This window comes from Periophthalmus magnuspinnatus, chromosome 19 (genome assembly GCF_009829125.3).
Source record: "Periophthalmus magnuspinnatus isolate fPerMag1 chromosome 19, fPerMag1.2.pri, whole genome shotgun sequence".
Classification (NCBI taxonomy): Eukaryota; Metazoa; Chordata; class Actinopteri; order Gobiiformes; family Gobiidae; genus Periophthalmus; species Periophthalmus magnuspinnatus.
The window spans coordinates 3,354,136-3,370,395 of NC_047144.1; the positions used below are offsets into that span (position 1 = coordinate 3,354,136).

General features: G+C 39.3%; 1 protein-coding gene across 1 annotated transcript; it reads right to left on the reverse strand.

Moving 5' to 3' along the window:
* Positions 1-1,043: 1,043 nt before the first annotated feature.
* On the reverse strand, positions 1,044-8,128 carry lrrc71 (leucine rich repeat containing 71). Its single transcript, XM_055229814.1, has 17 exons — positions 8,047-8,128; positions 7,752-7,790; positions 7,172-7,294; positions 6,768-6,866; positions 6,602-6,677; positions 6,450-6,536; positions 6,077-6,145; positions 5,833-5,992; positions 5,185-5,268; positions 4,989-5,063; positions 4,051-4,143; positions 3,432-3,516; positions 2,508-2,575; positions 2,399-2,425; positions 2,213-2,318; positions 1,739-1,827; positions 1,044-1,160 (listed from the first exon to the last, which is right to left on the reverse strand). Exons 1-17 carry the CDS (start codon positions 8,111-8,113, stop codon positions 1,044-1,046), a joined length of 1,464 nt encoding a protein of 487 aa, XP_055085789.1. The 5' UTR covers positions 8,114-8,128.
* Positions 8,129-16,260: the final 8,132 nt, after the last annotated feature.

Genomic DNA, 16,260 nt, shown 5'->3' on the forward strand with positions numbered 1-16,260 from the left:
TCCAGAACTGAGAATTACTGTGTTCCATTATAGATGCTGGAACCAAGCGCCTACAGGCAAATTTAGAGTAAATGCCTGAGAATTTTCACCAGCAGATGGCAGCACACGCTTATGGATCTTTAGCATTTAATATTTACACTTTAAAGACCCATATTACACTATTTTCTACTATTGTTTCCTCATCAAAAACATGCCTATTTGAGTTATGTTTTGTTTCATAACACATAAATCCTGCATATTGAGGCTAAGTTCTTCTCTCAAACAGAAAAAAAACGCTCTGTTCCACCTTGTGATGTCATGTGGTGATACAGGAAGTACTGCACTGTGTTTTTAAACTCCTTCACACGTTCACTGGAATCATTTGGATGATTTTTAACCCTGAAATCTCTACTAAACAAAAGATAAAGGTAGTTGTTAACGTGAAAACTACCACTTCATGACATCACAAGGTGGAACAGAGCATTTTGAGCTTTGGAGATGTAACAGACTAAAAATAAAGTGTAACTCAAACATGTGTGAATGAAACAAAAAACAATGTCTGTTTTTGAGAAAGTAATAACATTATAACATGACTAAAAGTTCACAGGAGTCAATTGTGCGCAACACGGGACCTTTAAATAACAGATTTTATGATCAAATTTGCAGTTTTACAATTAATCACTTAAGGCCTTTAGCTGCAAAAATAAGCTCCAACCAAACGTGAGACTCTGAGATTCTGGGGAGCTGATGGGGGCCGGTTGTCCCAGAGCGGGGCCGGTACCACAACCATCACATCTCACAAACTTCTAAAAAGAAAGAGACGATCTGACAAAACGTAATCTCAAAGTGAAACGTTTTGGACATCGGCCGTCTGATTGTGCAGTGAATTTGTTTTTATTTTTGAAAGAGCCTGGTGATACCATTGATCGTATATAGAGTCTATGGGTGATACTTAACAGATATTAGATGGTAAAACACATTATCAGAGCATTAAAAATCATAATACAGCATCAGAACAAGTGTAAATAAATAACATTTAATACGCGCCTGCTTACGTCGTTTCATTATTTGTGCCCCTCGTCTTGGCCTGGTTCAGTTGCAGGTCTGTTTTTTGGGTCTCTGAGCTGCAGGAGGTGGTTTATTTTGTTGAAAAGTTCACAGTCGGGAGAAAAGTTGTTTCTCTAAAGAAGCAGGACGATTATTTTCACTTTGGTTTGTGATATTAAGTGTATTTTTTTAAAGATGTAACCATAGACTGTATATATAAATGGACATAGCTAACCTGCTAGCCGTCACGTTACAAACAGGAAGTGATCATGGACACGTTTCTCCATCGGCTCTGGCTCCAATTCACTTTCTGTCGAAAAACTGTCGCCCCTCTCTGTTCGTATTAACCTGCTCTAAATGATCCGTGAATTTTTATTTGGCTATTGCGTCCGTAAATCAAGACATGAACAGACAAATCAGGCGCCTTCTTTCCCCGAGGTCGCTCCCACTAGCGTTAGCATCAGGGTTGATTGACAGTGTTGCTAAGCGCCCATCCCCTGCTAAACGGGCGGTTCAGGCGGAAAGGGGCGTTACTTTCAACAGCCTCGCTCTGGATCGGCTCTTTGGTTGCCATGATATTCCCGATTGGAATTTTTAACATGGGACTTGGCTCCAGATTAGCCGCTATAACTGCTAGCCTCGATGAGCTTCATTTGACTGCAGCTACTTTATACAGTCTATGGATGCAAAAGGTAATAATAACAGAACGTACATTTAAACACAAACGCAGCAGTCCTCCCTCCGTCTGCTGCTCCAGAGACGTCAGGAACAGAGGCAGCGATTCCTCCGTTATTGCGTTGCCTAGAAACAAACAAAAACAGTTTATAATGGCTTGTAAATCACTGCAAACAAAATCATAAACTCCATTTGCTTTATATTAACAACATAAAGGATCATTCAACCTCAAATCTCAGTAACAACTTATCTGTTATTTTAAAGTGCACTCTGTAGTTTTTCCATCTCGTCTCCATGGAGATGTTACTGCGTTGCCTGGAAGGTTCCACGGAATATCGTTAAATTTAGATATCTTGCATTTATTCAGCAGATGTTTTTTGTTTGTTTGTTTGTTTGTTTTGCTCAAAAATACAGTGAAAACATACCAGGTAAAACAATAACATCTCCATGGAGACGAGCACTTAGCAGGCTCTACACCAGAAAAGTTACATAGTGCGTCTTTATTTCTGACCTGCTAAACTGAGGTAGACCAGAGTGGAGTTTCCGGGCAGAAACACGTGTCCGTCCTTGCGATGTGCCAAAGGGTCCAGCAGGGGGTTCACTATCTCCACTTCAGGCTTTCAAATAAGAACAGCTGTGTCACTTTATATTAGACTTGAAAAATGTGTTCAAAGGTTGATTTTTGTAACACACAAACCTCGACCAAGGCATTAGTCGACTTCTCCTGTAGAAATGAAGATGCAATCAACACAATATGTCCAGTTATAATGACGTATTCAGATGGACAGAGGCAGAGCTGATCAAACCTCGACAGGAGCAGGTTTCTTCTTGCCCGCTGCTTTTCCTCCTTTGGCTGGCGGTGCCTTATCGGGAGCTACAGAGATTTAAGCAAGATTTAAAAAATACTAGAATCTACAATTGTGTTTTTGTGCACATTTTACTTTAACGGTGCACTATGTAACTTTTCTGGTGGGGGCCCAGCACCTATGTTGCTATGGAGATGTTCATGCTTTGTCTGGAGTGTTCAGCAGTGTGGAATTAAAGTGATGTTTCTTGCATTTATTCAAATAGAGGTGATATATTACTCTTGTCTGGCAATTCCACAATGAGATCTCTTTATTATTTAAACAGACTGATATCAGTCTGGTCCCCACGCCCCCGGTTACGCCTCAAACCCGGGAAAACGTGATCGTCCAATCAGATCAGTGACACACGTGAAACAAAAACGCTCATTGGTCACCTGTGATTTACAAATCAAATCTAATTTCTCTCACCTCAGATGAACACAGTTTAGTGCTTCACTCATTAACTCTGCAGAAATCCGTCATGTTTTTCAGTCCTCAGTGGTAGTTTTTTCCTTTTTTTCCCCCGATATGTATGGACCATGCTTGTCCCTGATTGGCTAATACACCTGTCAATCATGTACATCTGAAAACGCAGAGCCAGACTCACGTCTTTGTAAAGTATTGAAGATGTGTGTACAGTTTTCTGGATCCCAGGCAAATATTACTTAAAACGCCTTTATTCATACTGTGAACAAGGTCGCCACTCCACAGACCTCACGTGTAACTTGCCCTAGTGGCGTCATCTGCTTGTCTCAATGGATAGAAGAGAAGTTAAATGCCCTACTGTGGAACATTTTACGCCAAAAAATCACAACGCCATGGAGACAAGCTGTTGGTGGACCCTCCACCAGAAATGTTACATAGTGTACCTTTAAATTCAGTTACTTTTTGGTGGCTTTTGTGCTCCTTTCTTCAGGGTTTCTTTGCTGGCAGGTGCTTTTTCTGGTTTCTCCTCTTTTTTAGCAACTTCCTGTAAAAGAAAAATGTCAACTTGATAAGAAATAAAGGTGAAGTTTGTGTTTCCTGTGACTGTTACTATGACTGTTACTATGGCTGTTACTATGGCTGTTACTATGACCGTTACCGTTACTATGACCGTTACTGTTACTATGACTGTTACTATGACCGTTACTGTTACTATGGCTGTTACTATGACCGTTACTGTTACTATGACTATTACTATGACCGTTACTGTTACTATGACTATTACTATGACCGTTACTGTTACTATGACTGTTACTATGACCGTTACTGTTACTATGACTGTTACTGTTACTATGACTGTTACTATGGCTGTTACTATGACCGTTACCGTTACTATTACCGTTACTATGACTGTTACTGTTACTATGACTGTTACTGTTACTATGACTGTTACTATGACCGTTACTGTTACTATGGCTGTTACTATGACCGTTACTGTTACTATGACTGTTACTGTTACTATGACTGTTACTATGGCTGTTACTATGGTGGTTACTATGGCCGTTACTATGACAGTTACCTTCTTCTTGGCGTTGCCTTTAGGGTCTGGTTTGACCGGTGTGTTGGCCTCTGAAAGTGTCGGTCCTTCTCCATCGACATCTGACCAAAAATTCTGCCACAGTTCAACACCAATAACACGCTGGTATCATTTGTATAAATGTATGTACAGGTATTTTTACTACTGTTTGAGACCTGCTGAAAAGGCTGAGGAGTTATATCAAATAACTATTTTTCATGATTAAAAGACTGTCCTGGTAAAGGTTTTTTGGAAACAGTGATTCTATGTATGGGTCATGAGTATTTTAAGCACTAGGCTCTGTGCACAACAGCACCCGTCAACCTCACTGTTAGCGCTACTACTACTACGTTTTTGCTGAGTCACACTAAAATTAGTAAATATTTAAAGATCAGGCAGTGGACAGGAAGCTGTGGATCAATGTCACAACATGTTAAAAATATGCAAATGAAATGAAAACTTCACCAGACACTTCTGTGTTTAGAAAGAGAGCTGTTTGTGAATACTTCACCAGACACTCAATGCTAACGCTGATGCTAATTTTGAGACATAATAAATATTATAATAACGCCACAAACGTTTAAAATATGAATTTTAAAAGGTTGTTTTTGTATATTTTTATTTTGTATTTTATGTTTATTTATTTATTTTTTTTGTATTTTATATTTTCTGATCTTAACAAAAGTGACAGTTAGCTGGTTGAGACACAGTGAGCTAGCTAGCGTGCCGCTGTGGACAGAGCCTACTGGTCAAAAGTGAACCCAGAAGAAGAATACACTCATTATATTTCTAGTGATTTATCTTGTGTCAGGAGGGCCTTAGAATTAAGAACACGTCACCCATTTCTGATATATATTATAATGATTACAATGTCACTTTAAGCCCGAATCACCCGTCTTATAATGTATGTAAAACACAAATACAGACATTAGCACACTTACCAGCCCCTGCTTTTCTATGAGCAGCTTCCTTCTCTCCACGACCTCTTCATGAGTCAGAGGAAACTCCCCCAGAATCTGAAAAAAAGTGTTCACCTCCTTTCACCTTATAAACTTACACTGTTATAATGAATGTGGTCTAAAACAGTATAACTATCAAAGCATTTGTACAAGTGAAAAGCTCTGATGTAAACAGTACCTTGGAAATACGAGCGGCCCCTGAGTCTCCGATCTGATTGTTGGCCAGTGAGAGGTAGATCAGGGCTCGGTTCAGACGCAGGCCCTGGACAGAAACGACGTCACATTACAACATACTGTATAATGGCACATGTAAAGCATTAGCAGTAGCATTTACATTAGGGGAAAACTAATAAGAACACGATGTCTGAACGTTTGACACATCTAAAAATATTGATTTGATTTTTCTCCAAAACTCAATAAATGTGATGACGTTAAGTGAGTTTTTTTTTGTTTTTTTGTTAACGCTTTAATCACTTTTAGCTTTGTTAAATTCCCTGTTTACTTGTATAAAAATATGTTTATGTACATTTACAGCAATCCAACTGTTTTGACATTGCCCATTGAAAAAAAAATCTATAATTATTTATCCAATCTCACTGAACCGTTTGTCCTTTTTTCAATGTTGTGTTACAAATTAGAACTGTCATACAGGTACAGAAAATATATCGCGATGGCTTAGCTCCGTGTTTTTAGAGCAGAAGAATTACTCTGTAGATTTGTGACTTGATTTCTGAAGTTCAAACAAACAAACAAACTAAAAGCACCCGACTGTTTTGTGGTAATAATTTTGACAACTCTTTCTTTATTCTTGCATTTAAGACTTTACCTGAGCCAGATACGCAGCACCTGCATTCCCAATACAGTTGAAGGCGAGGTTTAGAAAAAGGAGGTTTTTGTTTGCAGTTTTGGTTGTGGATAACGCGGAGCCAATCAGACGAGCGCCTTCATCCCCGATCTGGTTATTTCTCAGGAACAGGCGATTGATGCTGAAAACAATACGCATTAATTAGAGAAATGTGTTGTATTTTAAAGTGTTTAAAGTGAGTAAAAACATTTGAACAGTCACTTACAGACTGTCTTCAGAGAGGAGCAGGTGGTAGCTGTGATTTGGGAGAGGGTTTCCGTCCAAATAAACAACTCTAGCACAAGAGTAAGAGTAAAGATGGGTGAGTAATGTGATGCTTTTATTGTAGGAAGCAGAAGAACGGATGGATAAATGAAATTCGTTCTGATTTAACTGACTATACACAGTAACTATTGGTAATGTTTATGAAGGCAGGAATACACTTTAACAACAAAAGTAAACATACAAAATATTATCATGAGTTTCAGAACCCCATACTGTAGAATAATCTAAGTTTACAATATTGTTTTTTTGCCTTTGACCCGAGTTTTCTTCATGAAAAAGTAGTTATTTTGTGTGAAAAGTATAAGACGTCTTACCTCAGACTGCTCCCCACTGAGAGTGTATTTGAAAGTGACGTTATCATTTCATCGGTCAGTCCGGCTTTCCAAAAACTACAAAACAAGATTCACAAAAAAGATCAAAACACAAAGTTAATGTAGAGTTCAATAATAAACCGCCTCTCACTCACTAGACGCTCTGAAGTCGGCTCAAATGTTGAAGCATCTTGGTCAGAACTTTCCAAATGTGCTCATCTATTTTCCATCCTGTGTGTATCACAAACATAATACACACAAACATTAGCTGTTTTTGTTGTAAAATAAATGAATCTGTAACATTCCTTTTACGTTTCTTACCAGTTATCCTAAGTCCCTTGCAGCTGAGCGTTGTTTTGTCCTCCAAATCAACACAGAGATACAGCTTCCACCATTGGGTTATTCGAGTCTCATTTTCCTCTGTGAGCGGACAATTGTTTTCTGTTAGACCAGACCACAGACTGAATAAAAAGTCTATGGATGTTATTTTGACCAGTTCTGATTGAACAGCCTGAACTTCATTAAATGTACCATGCAGTGACAGACAGAGCCTTAAGATCTGAGTCAATATTTACCTCCAGAATTGCTTTAAAGCTTCTAGGTATACTCAGAAAATCACAAATTACTGTAGACCTCAGACAGTAGCACACGGCTCTCTCACAACTCTCCATCGTCGACAATTATGTGTAATGTCTGACCAAGTTTAAGCAGGTTTGGGGTCTCACCTGGCAGCTCTTCCTCTTCAGTTTCTGTGCTTTTACAATGGACAGGTGGGATGTTCTTTATATCCAGGAGAGCGCAGAGTTTGGGGAAGTCCTCCTGGACGTTGCCTGTGCACTGATAGTCATCTGTAACATACAAGCTTGAGTTTTAACTAGGCCTGTCACGATAATTACAATATCTACTTATCATTCAATATATGACAGATGGAACAATATATTTTAGGGCTCAATATTTATCATGTGTACAGTTTTCTTTTAGATTTTTTGCCATTTTTATGCAATAATGTAAGATTTGAGCTGTAGAGGGGTGAATAAATAACTTTTATGGCTAATTATTGGTACATATATCTGTTATCTATTTGTTGCAGCTCAGGCCTTTTAATGACTGTCTGTTTAAAAATTGTTTACTGGATTATCTTGCATTATTGTTATTGTGTCAGTGGCATGAAGTGGTGTCAGTTTTTTCGTTTATCGCAGTATATCTTCAAAATGTGTTATCATGACAGGTTTAGTTTGAACTGAACACATAAAACTGCACCTGCTCCACAGACAAAACAGGAAACAGTAGGATCCTCTGACTTACCAAAGGTCAGGCAGGTTACTGGTTCAGGGGGTAATTGTCCTGGCAGAAAAGAAAGAAAAGCATTGTAGATTATATTAAAAGCACAAACACTAGGGAAAAAAGGACAATATAATGACCTGACAAGTGACAAAAATAGCCTAAAGCTAAGAATAAAACACATAAAAGTCAACAATATCTGAAAAATCCTCTATTCTGTTTCCATCTTCCTCTGTAAATATAGCACGATTAGCTAATAAAGTGCTAGCCTAATGTTACTTCTAAAGTTTGACGTTCAAATACGTGTTTCTTTTTGTACCTGTTTGTTTTGAGACGTCCTCTTCTGCAGCATGCGCTTTATTCTCTTTCCCTTTTTTCTTCATCATACTTATCTTTAGATTTGAGACAACTTTTACATTATTTGTCCCACAGTTTAGCGCACGTGACGCTAGATCTGAGACCGCTGCGTCTGTGCGTATCCCCATGGCAACGGCACGCGCCGAACCCGGAAGTGTTTGTTGTGATGAGTAACGGGAGTCGAGCAGTGGCAGAGTGAGCGACTTCAGTTTAGGGCCCTAACTATTATGTACTCTCTCTCTTTTTATTTATTTATTTATTTATTTATTTATTTTTGTATCTTTAAAATATTTATTGTCTGTTTTTCCCCATTGTTCACCCCCCCCCCCCCCACACACACATACACCCCCACACACACACTACACTACACATTAATTAGGATATTTTAAGAGTTAGTTACTAGATTATTTTTTTTATTATTATTATTATTTATATTATTATTATTATTATTATTATTATTATTATTATTATTATTATTATTATTATTATTATAATTAATTATTTGTTTTATTATATATATTTGTTTTTTTACTGGTAAATTTAGATTTTTGTTTTCGTCCGTGACAGCTTACAGCAGCAGGTCTACTCACTAAAATTGTATTTGAATATGATTTTGGTAAATTAATAGCCAAATAATTTTATCACATACATCAGGCATGTTCAAATCAGTCATGTATGTTTGAATCATGTTTTAAACCCAGTCTTTATACAACCATTATATATATATATATATATATATATATATATATATATATATATATATATATATATATATATATATATATATATATATACATAATAAAATGTATAATTACACAAAATTGTGCTTTTGCTTATTACAGTTGTGCTCATACGTTTGATTTACTGCGCAGCCTTGGTCCTCCAGCCACTTCTTCTGTATTTTTGTTTCTTCTTCGTGTGACCTTTGCCCCTGGTATAAATTCAGGGTTTGACCGCTGCCTTTTCCCTTTGTAAATCCAGTTTTGGGAAGAGGTCAGTCTGTAATTATATTTTACTTGTGTTAAAGTTAATAGTGAGCTCTGATTTTGCTCCATTGTTTTCATTTTTCCATGTGAACAATTGCGGTGAGATTCTAATTACATTCTGTCCATTATCTGACTGATAAATAGTGGCACATGTTTTTTGTTTTTTTTTTACTTTTGTGAATCAGATTAAAGGAGAGTGCCTTCAAAAGTTCCTGCTGTGTTAATTACATCACAAACTGCACAAAACAACACAACACAGAAGTCCACTGGTCACACATATACTGGGTGAGAGAGCTCTAAATTATGATGTAAAACCCAGATTTTGATGCAGATAATTTATACTTAATAAAAAATGTGGACTTTGAACTAACTCTGAGAAAAAACTAGAAACACTTGAGCTATATTTGCGGACTCTCCTCTTATATGAGATAAAACTCAATGGCTAGTGTGATTCACTTTTGGATGAGTAGCTGTGTCTTAAGTGAAAATAAAGCTCGAAAAGTACAGTCAAGGGAGATCTTTAGCCTCCCTCAGCACACAGACGTCCTCACGCCTCTCCAAAGAGCAAAAATAAGTCTGTGGTATACTGGGATTATATATTATTTGAGTCTAATATGTGTATAATTTATTTCCTGTTATTAATAAGTGATACAGTGAATGTGCTTATCTTTTTATTCTGTTGTAATACAGTTATTATGGAGTTCACCAGTAGAGGGCGAACTTGTCTGGTTGTACAGGCTGTTAAAACGATGCTAACAGTTAAGTGCATCATGTACCTGCCTTAAATTCAAGTTAAAAATGCAGATTAAAACTTGACATGTTGTTCTTCTTTATTTCAGCCACGATGCAACAAAATCCATTCGGGATAGTTCAATAGTTCGATGTCTGTCCTCTCTGTAAACATCTTTGAAACTACCACAGACTGTATAAAGACGTGGACTGAGCGTTCGACTCCAAAGAAAAGAAGCTCATCGAGGCTAGCAGTTACAGGGGCCAAATTTAGAGCCAAGTTCCATATTTGCAATTCCGACACTGTATCATAGCAACCAAAGAGCCAATCTGGAGCGAGGGCCTCTTCCCTTAGCAACGCTGTCAGTCAAACCTGTTGCTAACGCTAGCTGGAGCGACCGACCTCAGGGAAAGAAGGCGCCGGATTGTTCAGTTATTAATGTTCATATGTTGATTTACGGACACGGTAGCGAAATAAAAATACCAGAATGGCGCCGCGTTTCTATATACAGTCCGTGTGACAACCTCAGCTGCACCGGGGCCCCTCCCCCTCGGCGCGCACTCTCGGACTAGTCGCTTCTAACGTGAAAGGAGGAGTGCTTGTTTGAAAGTAAAATACTCTCATTTAATGCAATATTTGAGAGGACATCAAACGGGTCTGAGGCTTCAGTCAAAAGTGGTAAGTAAAGCTGCAGAGTAAAGTCGTGTACACTGCTTAAGGCTCAGGAGTTTAACCGCAGAAAACACACATGGACGATATAAAACAGTCAAGAACACACTGAATATCACTTAAAAATAAAACAACAGTGACACTTCCAGGACATTGCTGACTTGTTAAACTCTTTCAGTTTAGGCCAGTGCTTCCAAAACCATTCAGTCCAAGTACAAAGTCGTGTTTCCCTGTTCAGATCTAAACCCGGACTTTATCAGGCCGACATTAGGACTAAAACCAGGTCTAAAATGAGACTGAACCAAGCGTGATAGTGATTAACCTGAAGGAGGACAAAAAACGTCTCTCTCTCTTAAGATCTGAGCCTAGTGAGGAGTACCTAGCTGAAGGATTACTGTAAATACACTAGACAAATTCAGCATAAATCCAGGCTACATGTGACTGCTGGGTTTCAGGTCAAAGGTCAATCATATTTAATACAGATGGGGGAAGGTAAAATGAGTATTGTTCAAATATCGTGCAGATTTCAGTTGTAATTCAGTGTTACAAAATAGAAATGATCAGGTTTTCAACATTTATGAATTTCTCTTTTGGATATTTCATGGCAAAGTCCAATACAATCAAAAGGAAAAAAAACGTCCCTGTGAGTTTGACGTCATCACATTCAACCGTCTGAAAACCAACAATTGTTGTCCATCAGTTATAACCATATTATTGATACTTTGCAGTGACATCATGCTGGGGGTGTTCTATATGAACGCCTAAGTCGTAACGTTCAGCGGTTACCACGGTGACACGATGCACACGTTAGCAAACACTGTCAAAAAAGTTTAAAGACAAAAAAAAATACAAAATGGATTTAAACGGCACATTTTCAATAGCGTGTGATCAATGGTCCTGTTCAGGAGTTTGATTTTCAACAAAAAGGTGAGAGCGGCTAACTGAAAAAAAAAACTGTTGGCTAACGCTAGCTAGCTCGTGACTGTAATTTCACGTGTGAGCGACTCGTTTAACAGCACAAATCAGCTTATTGTTGTTCCAGCTAAGTCAGTTCTTTGTGTTTTTTGTTAATATCTAACTTGAGTAACAAACCTTCAGACAGAGCAGTGCCTACAGTTAGCATCACACCCCCAGGGAACGTTGATAATGCCATCTGCGAAGTATCAATTAGCATATTTCTTCAGCAATGTACTTTTTTTTTATCATTACAAAACCAAATATTTGCATTTACAAACTTTACAATAGTCCAAACGTCCATAGTTCATAGTGTGTTGGTTATGACAAAAAAATAATTATGAAAAAAGAAATAAAAATGGCTTCAGTAGGAATTCTCAAACATTTTAATAATTCCCTTTTAAAAGTCACATTTCTTCCTCCAAAGTCTTTTCCACTGACAGAGGATTGGCTGTAGACCTCTCTGACCTTTAGACATGGCCGAATCTTCGTTAAAATCCACTTTATCGCGCACCCCTAGCGTCTCGTTAGCGTGTCGTTAGCATGCGTTAGCCTTTAGCATCAGTTGTTGTGTTTGCCGGATCCTCCGCAGCACGCTGGCTTCTTAAAGGGCCGTATCATGCTTTTCTTCCTCTGGACTATCGCCGGAGATCGAGACCCTCTCCTCATCTCCTCCTCCTCTGTCTCCTCTATCTGCTCCCCTCTTCTCTCGCTACTCTCTTCCTCCCTCCACTCCTCTTTCCTCCTCCCTTCTATTAAAATCACCGGCGGTTTTAAGGTGACCGGAGGTTTGGGCGCTCTTTTTTTCTTTGAAGATTTACGTTTTGGCGTTTGGGCGTCTTTCTCCTCTTCCTCGATGTTGCATTTTAGCTCCAGATGTTTTTGGATCGCCATGTTTAGCTCCTCCGGATCGATCGCAGCTCCGTGGACATCCCAAGTCATACCGTCTTCATCCCACTGGACCTGTTTCATGCTGCTCCTTCTCCCCAGTTCTCTATTTTCATCGTAAATTTTCAAACAGGATCTACGGCGGACAATTCCATCATTTGACGAACTTTCCAAAGATAAATCCTCCTTCTCGATCTTGCTTTCGTCTTCGTCGCTATGGATCACAAACATACTAGAAGACGGAGATACTAAATTAGAATGCGAACCAACCGGGGATCGCAAATTTAACCTTGACCCGGGGGGCGATCCCAAAATGGATTGAGAACCAACATTTGAATAATTTCGTTTCAAATTCCACCACGAAGCGATCGGCGAAAAAGTTTGGACGCCGATTTCGACAAGCTCAACGTTGGAAGTCATCGTACCTGCTTCATAAATTTGACTAGTTCCCAAACTACGGAAATCAATGTTATTTTTGCAAAAATGTTTATTGCAACGACAGCAAATGCCTAAATAAGGATCGCTAAAAGATGTGGCAAGAGACCGTTCCCAAGTTGGTGTAGAATTTGCGAAATCGGGCAAAATAACGTCCCGGTTTTCAAATTGCAGCTCAAAATTTTGCGCTGAAATGTCCGTCAGTAGTTCGTCTAAGCTGGCGTCCATTTCGTATTTTTTAATGGCGTAAAGAGGGTCCTCCGCTGCGAATTTTTCTAAACTGACTGAACTGGAAACCGGAGATGGGAAAGTGAAACAAAGCAGCTCTTTTGGAGGAAGCGGTGAAATGTGTTTAGCTCGTAGCGCCGAAAACTGTGGCGAATACGGATTTGACGATGAATCCTCTTGATTTTCCGATGACGCAAATTGTTCATTAGCATTTTGTGCAGGTGTTAGCTGTGCAGGTGTTAGCGGTGACGGCGTTCTGGCGGGAGGGGATGCTAGCTTTGACGAATCAGGTAGCTTCTCTTGCGTTAGGTTTGAAGGCTGCGATCCTTTGAAAATGACCGTGTCCGGCGTGCTGCTGCGACTCTGCGGGCTACAACTGCTCCACCGCTGCATATTGCTAATCCAACGCTCGCTCAAGGCTTGGGAAGACGGATTGTGCAAGTCCAGATTCTGTTTCGTCAATAGCAAATTATTCTGCGACGCGTTGAGTTCACAGTTTTGCTCTGAAGTGCTTGAACTGTGTCGTAGTTCCAGTTTGGCGACGGTGGACTCACGCTGATGCGGAGAGGAGGTGAGGACGTCCGCAGAGTTTTTCGAGATGGAAAATACCGGATTGTTGTCGTCGGAGGAGGAGGAAGAAGAAGAAGAGAGGTGTCGGCCATCTTGGCTGCAGAAGGATCCGGAGTCAGGGACCGAGCAGCAGACGGCGTAATGCTCGGAGGAAGGACGGAGAGGATGGGACATGTTCAGAATCTGGTAGAAAAAAAGAAGAGAAAATTACATTTAAAGGGCTGTAGCTAATTGTTTTCATCCAATTAAGTAAAATGAGTTTTGATCCAGCACAGAGACGTTGTAAAAGCAGCTCAGAGTCAAAACGAGGCCGCTGTGTATCTGGGATGCTAGGAATGTGTTAAACCATAGACTGTAAATATAAATGGACATTGTTAACAAGCTAGCTGGTGCGTTCAAAGTGGAAGGGCTCATAGGCACGATTTTTGTGATCCTCCATCTGTCTGACCATAGACTGTATAAAGAAGTGGACTAAGTGAGTGTGACGTCACCCAGAGCGTACGGTCCCAGTCAAATGAAGCTCATCGAGGCCAGAGCGGTTATAGGGGCCAATCTGGAGCAGAGTTTCGACTGCGAGTATAATAACCCCTTCTCACCAGCACCGCTTGTTTTAGCAGGGAGCGAGTGCTTAGCAACGCTGTCAATCAAACCTGTTGCTAACGCTAATGGGAGCAACCTCGGGCAAAGAAGGCGCTTGGACTTGTCTGTTTTTAATGTTCATATCTTCATGTAGAGCCGGTTAATACGAACGTTTTAAGACCAAAATGACGAGGCTCATTGCAGCAGTTGCAGAGAGACAATTTTTCAATAGAAAGTGAATTGGAGCCAGAGTTGATGGAGCCAGAACTGCGCCCATGCTCACTTCTTATTTGGAAAATGGTGGCTAGCAGGTTAGCTATGTCCATTTATATATACAGTCTAGTCATTTTAGATTTTGCTTTTGACTTTTTTTGGAGAACCAGAACTCGCCTGGTGACTCCATGAAAAGAATCTATAGTTTAAACTAAATTTCAAATCCTTATCAACATCTAACCATAAACAGTAACATTCTGGCTAATTAAAAATAGGGTTGAACTTCCTATACAAAGATATTATATGAAATCGACAAGTTACTAAATGCCATGAACCTGACGTGACATTTTCCTTCCATTTTCCTTTCCCTCCAGATTAACTTTATCAGATTACACAAGATTAATTCACCAAAACACTGCTTTTTAACTTTAATCTTCAATTTCCATCTTTCTTTTACACAAAAACATTGCCGCCAAGTGTTAAATCAAAACACCTAATTCCTTAATTTTAAGTCGTCACTTAGTTAATGTGGCTGTAAATTGGATTACCAGTTCATTCATGTGTAAAAGTCCCAAAATGACCCTGTAGCGATGATAATAAGAATAATGCTACTAAATCAGACGACTGCTTAACGATTTTAACTTATAACTTTAGCAAACAATGTGATTAAGTGACAGCAAGTGGAATTTTCAGGATACAAACTGTACTTACCCCGTTTGGTCGCGTTGCCGAGTCCTGTTTTGACCTTGGATTGGAAATTGAGCTACAAATTTTTCACATTTTTCAAACTATTAAACCATCAAATTCTTCCGTTCCAAAGTTTACAACTCCAGCCTCATATTTGTGCAGATTTCTTGTAAAAATATCTGGCGTAAAAAGGTGAAAAAAATCTGCCAAATCAGGTACCGGTAGCAGGATGTTGTTGTCGTGGAGATTTAGCATTAGCTGTTAGCATTAGCTCAGAGGATTAGCTTCATCCCATTAGCCTTTGTCCAATCTGTGACTCAGACTTAACTTTTGAGAGTAGAGCTGAGAAAGCTGGTTATTTTTACAGGTCTGTACACACACACGCACATATATATATAGGACGAGTCTCAAACTGTGCTAATGTAGTAACGGTGCCTCCCCCTGGACACTCTGTTCCACCTCATGACATCATCAGGTGGTAATCCGGAAGCGCTCCTCCGGGTTTCTAAAGTCCACAGACAACAGGACTCATCATTTAAGTGCTGAACTACCCCTCGTTATAGGAAGATTTGTTGTTTTAGCTATTGTTTTTAGCTCGATTCAAAACTCTGCGCTCCAGCCGACACAGTCCTAGCGCCCTCTGCTGTGTCCAGTCCCTTCCTCATCTACACGTCCTGCTGTAACTTGGGACGGTCCAAGCACGGCCGCTCTTGTGTATCACGTGACTCTCGAATGCAGAAAAAAATCTCCAAAACTCTGCATCATTCAGAACTAAATATATAACGTTTTTTGTTTTTTTTTATAGCAAAAGACAAAGTTTAAATCCTTAGATCAACAAATGGTACACTGGATAAACTGAACAGATCCTCCGTAAGACAGGGACGTCAAACTCAAGGGCCAAATCAACAAAATGGTTGTTCTCAAAGGGCCAGATGTAACCAACTGTAAGATAAATGTCACTAAATGTAACCAAATTTAATGTAAAATAAATGCAACTACTTTTTTAATCTTGTTAATTAACCGTTTCTATATTTATCGCTTATTCAAGTTACAAATATTGCATATGGATTTGCATAGACATGAAAAAATGGCTGTTTCACTGTGTATTTAAGGATAAACTGACATTTTAAGACAGTCATACCTTTTAATTTCCTTTGTCGCGGGCCACATAAAATGACGTGGCGGGCCGCATTTGGCCCACGGGCCTTGAGTTTGACCCCAGTCTGCTGTTCATCTG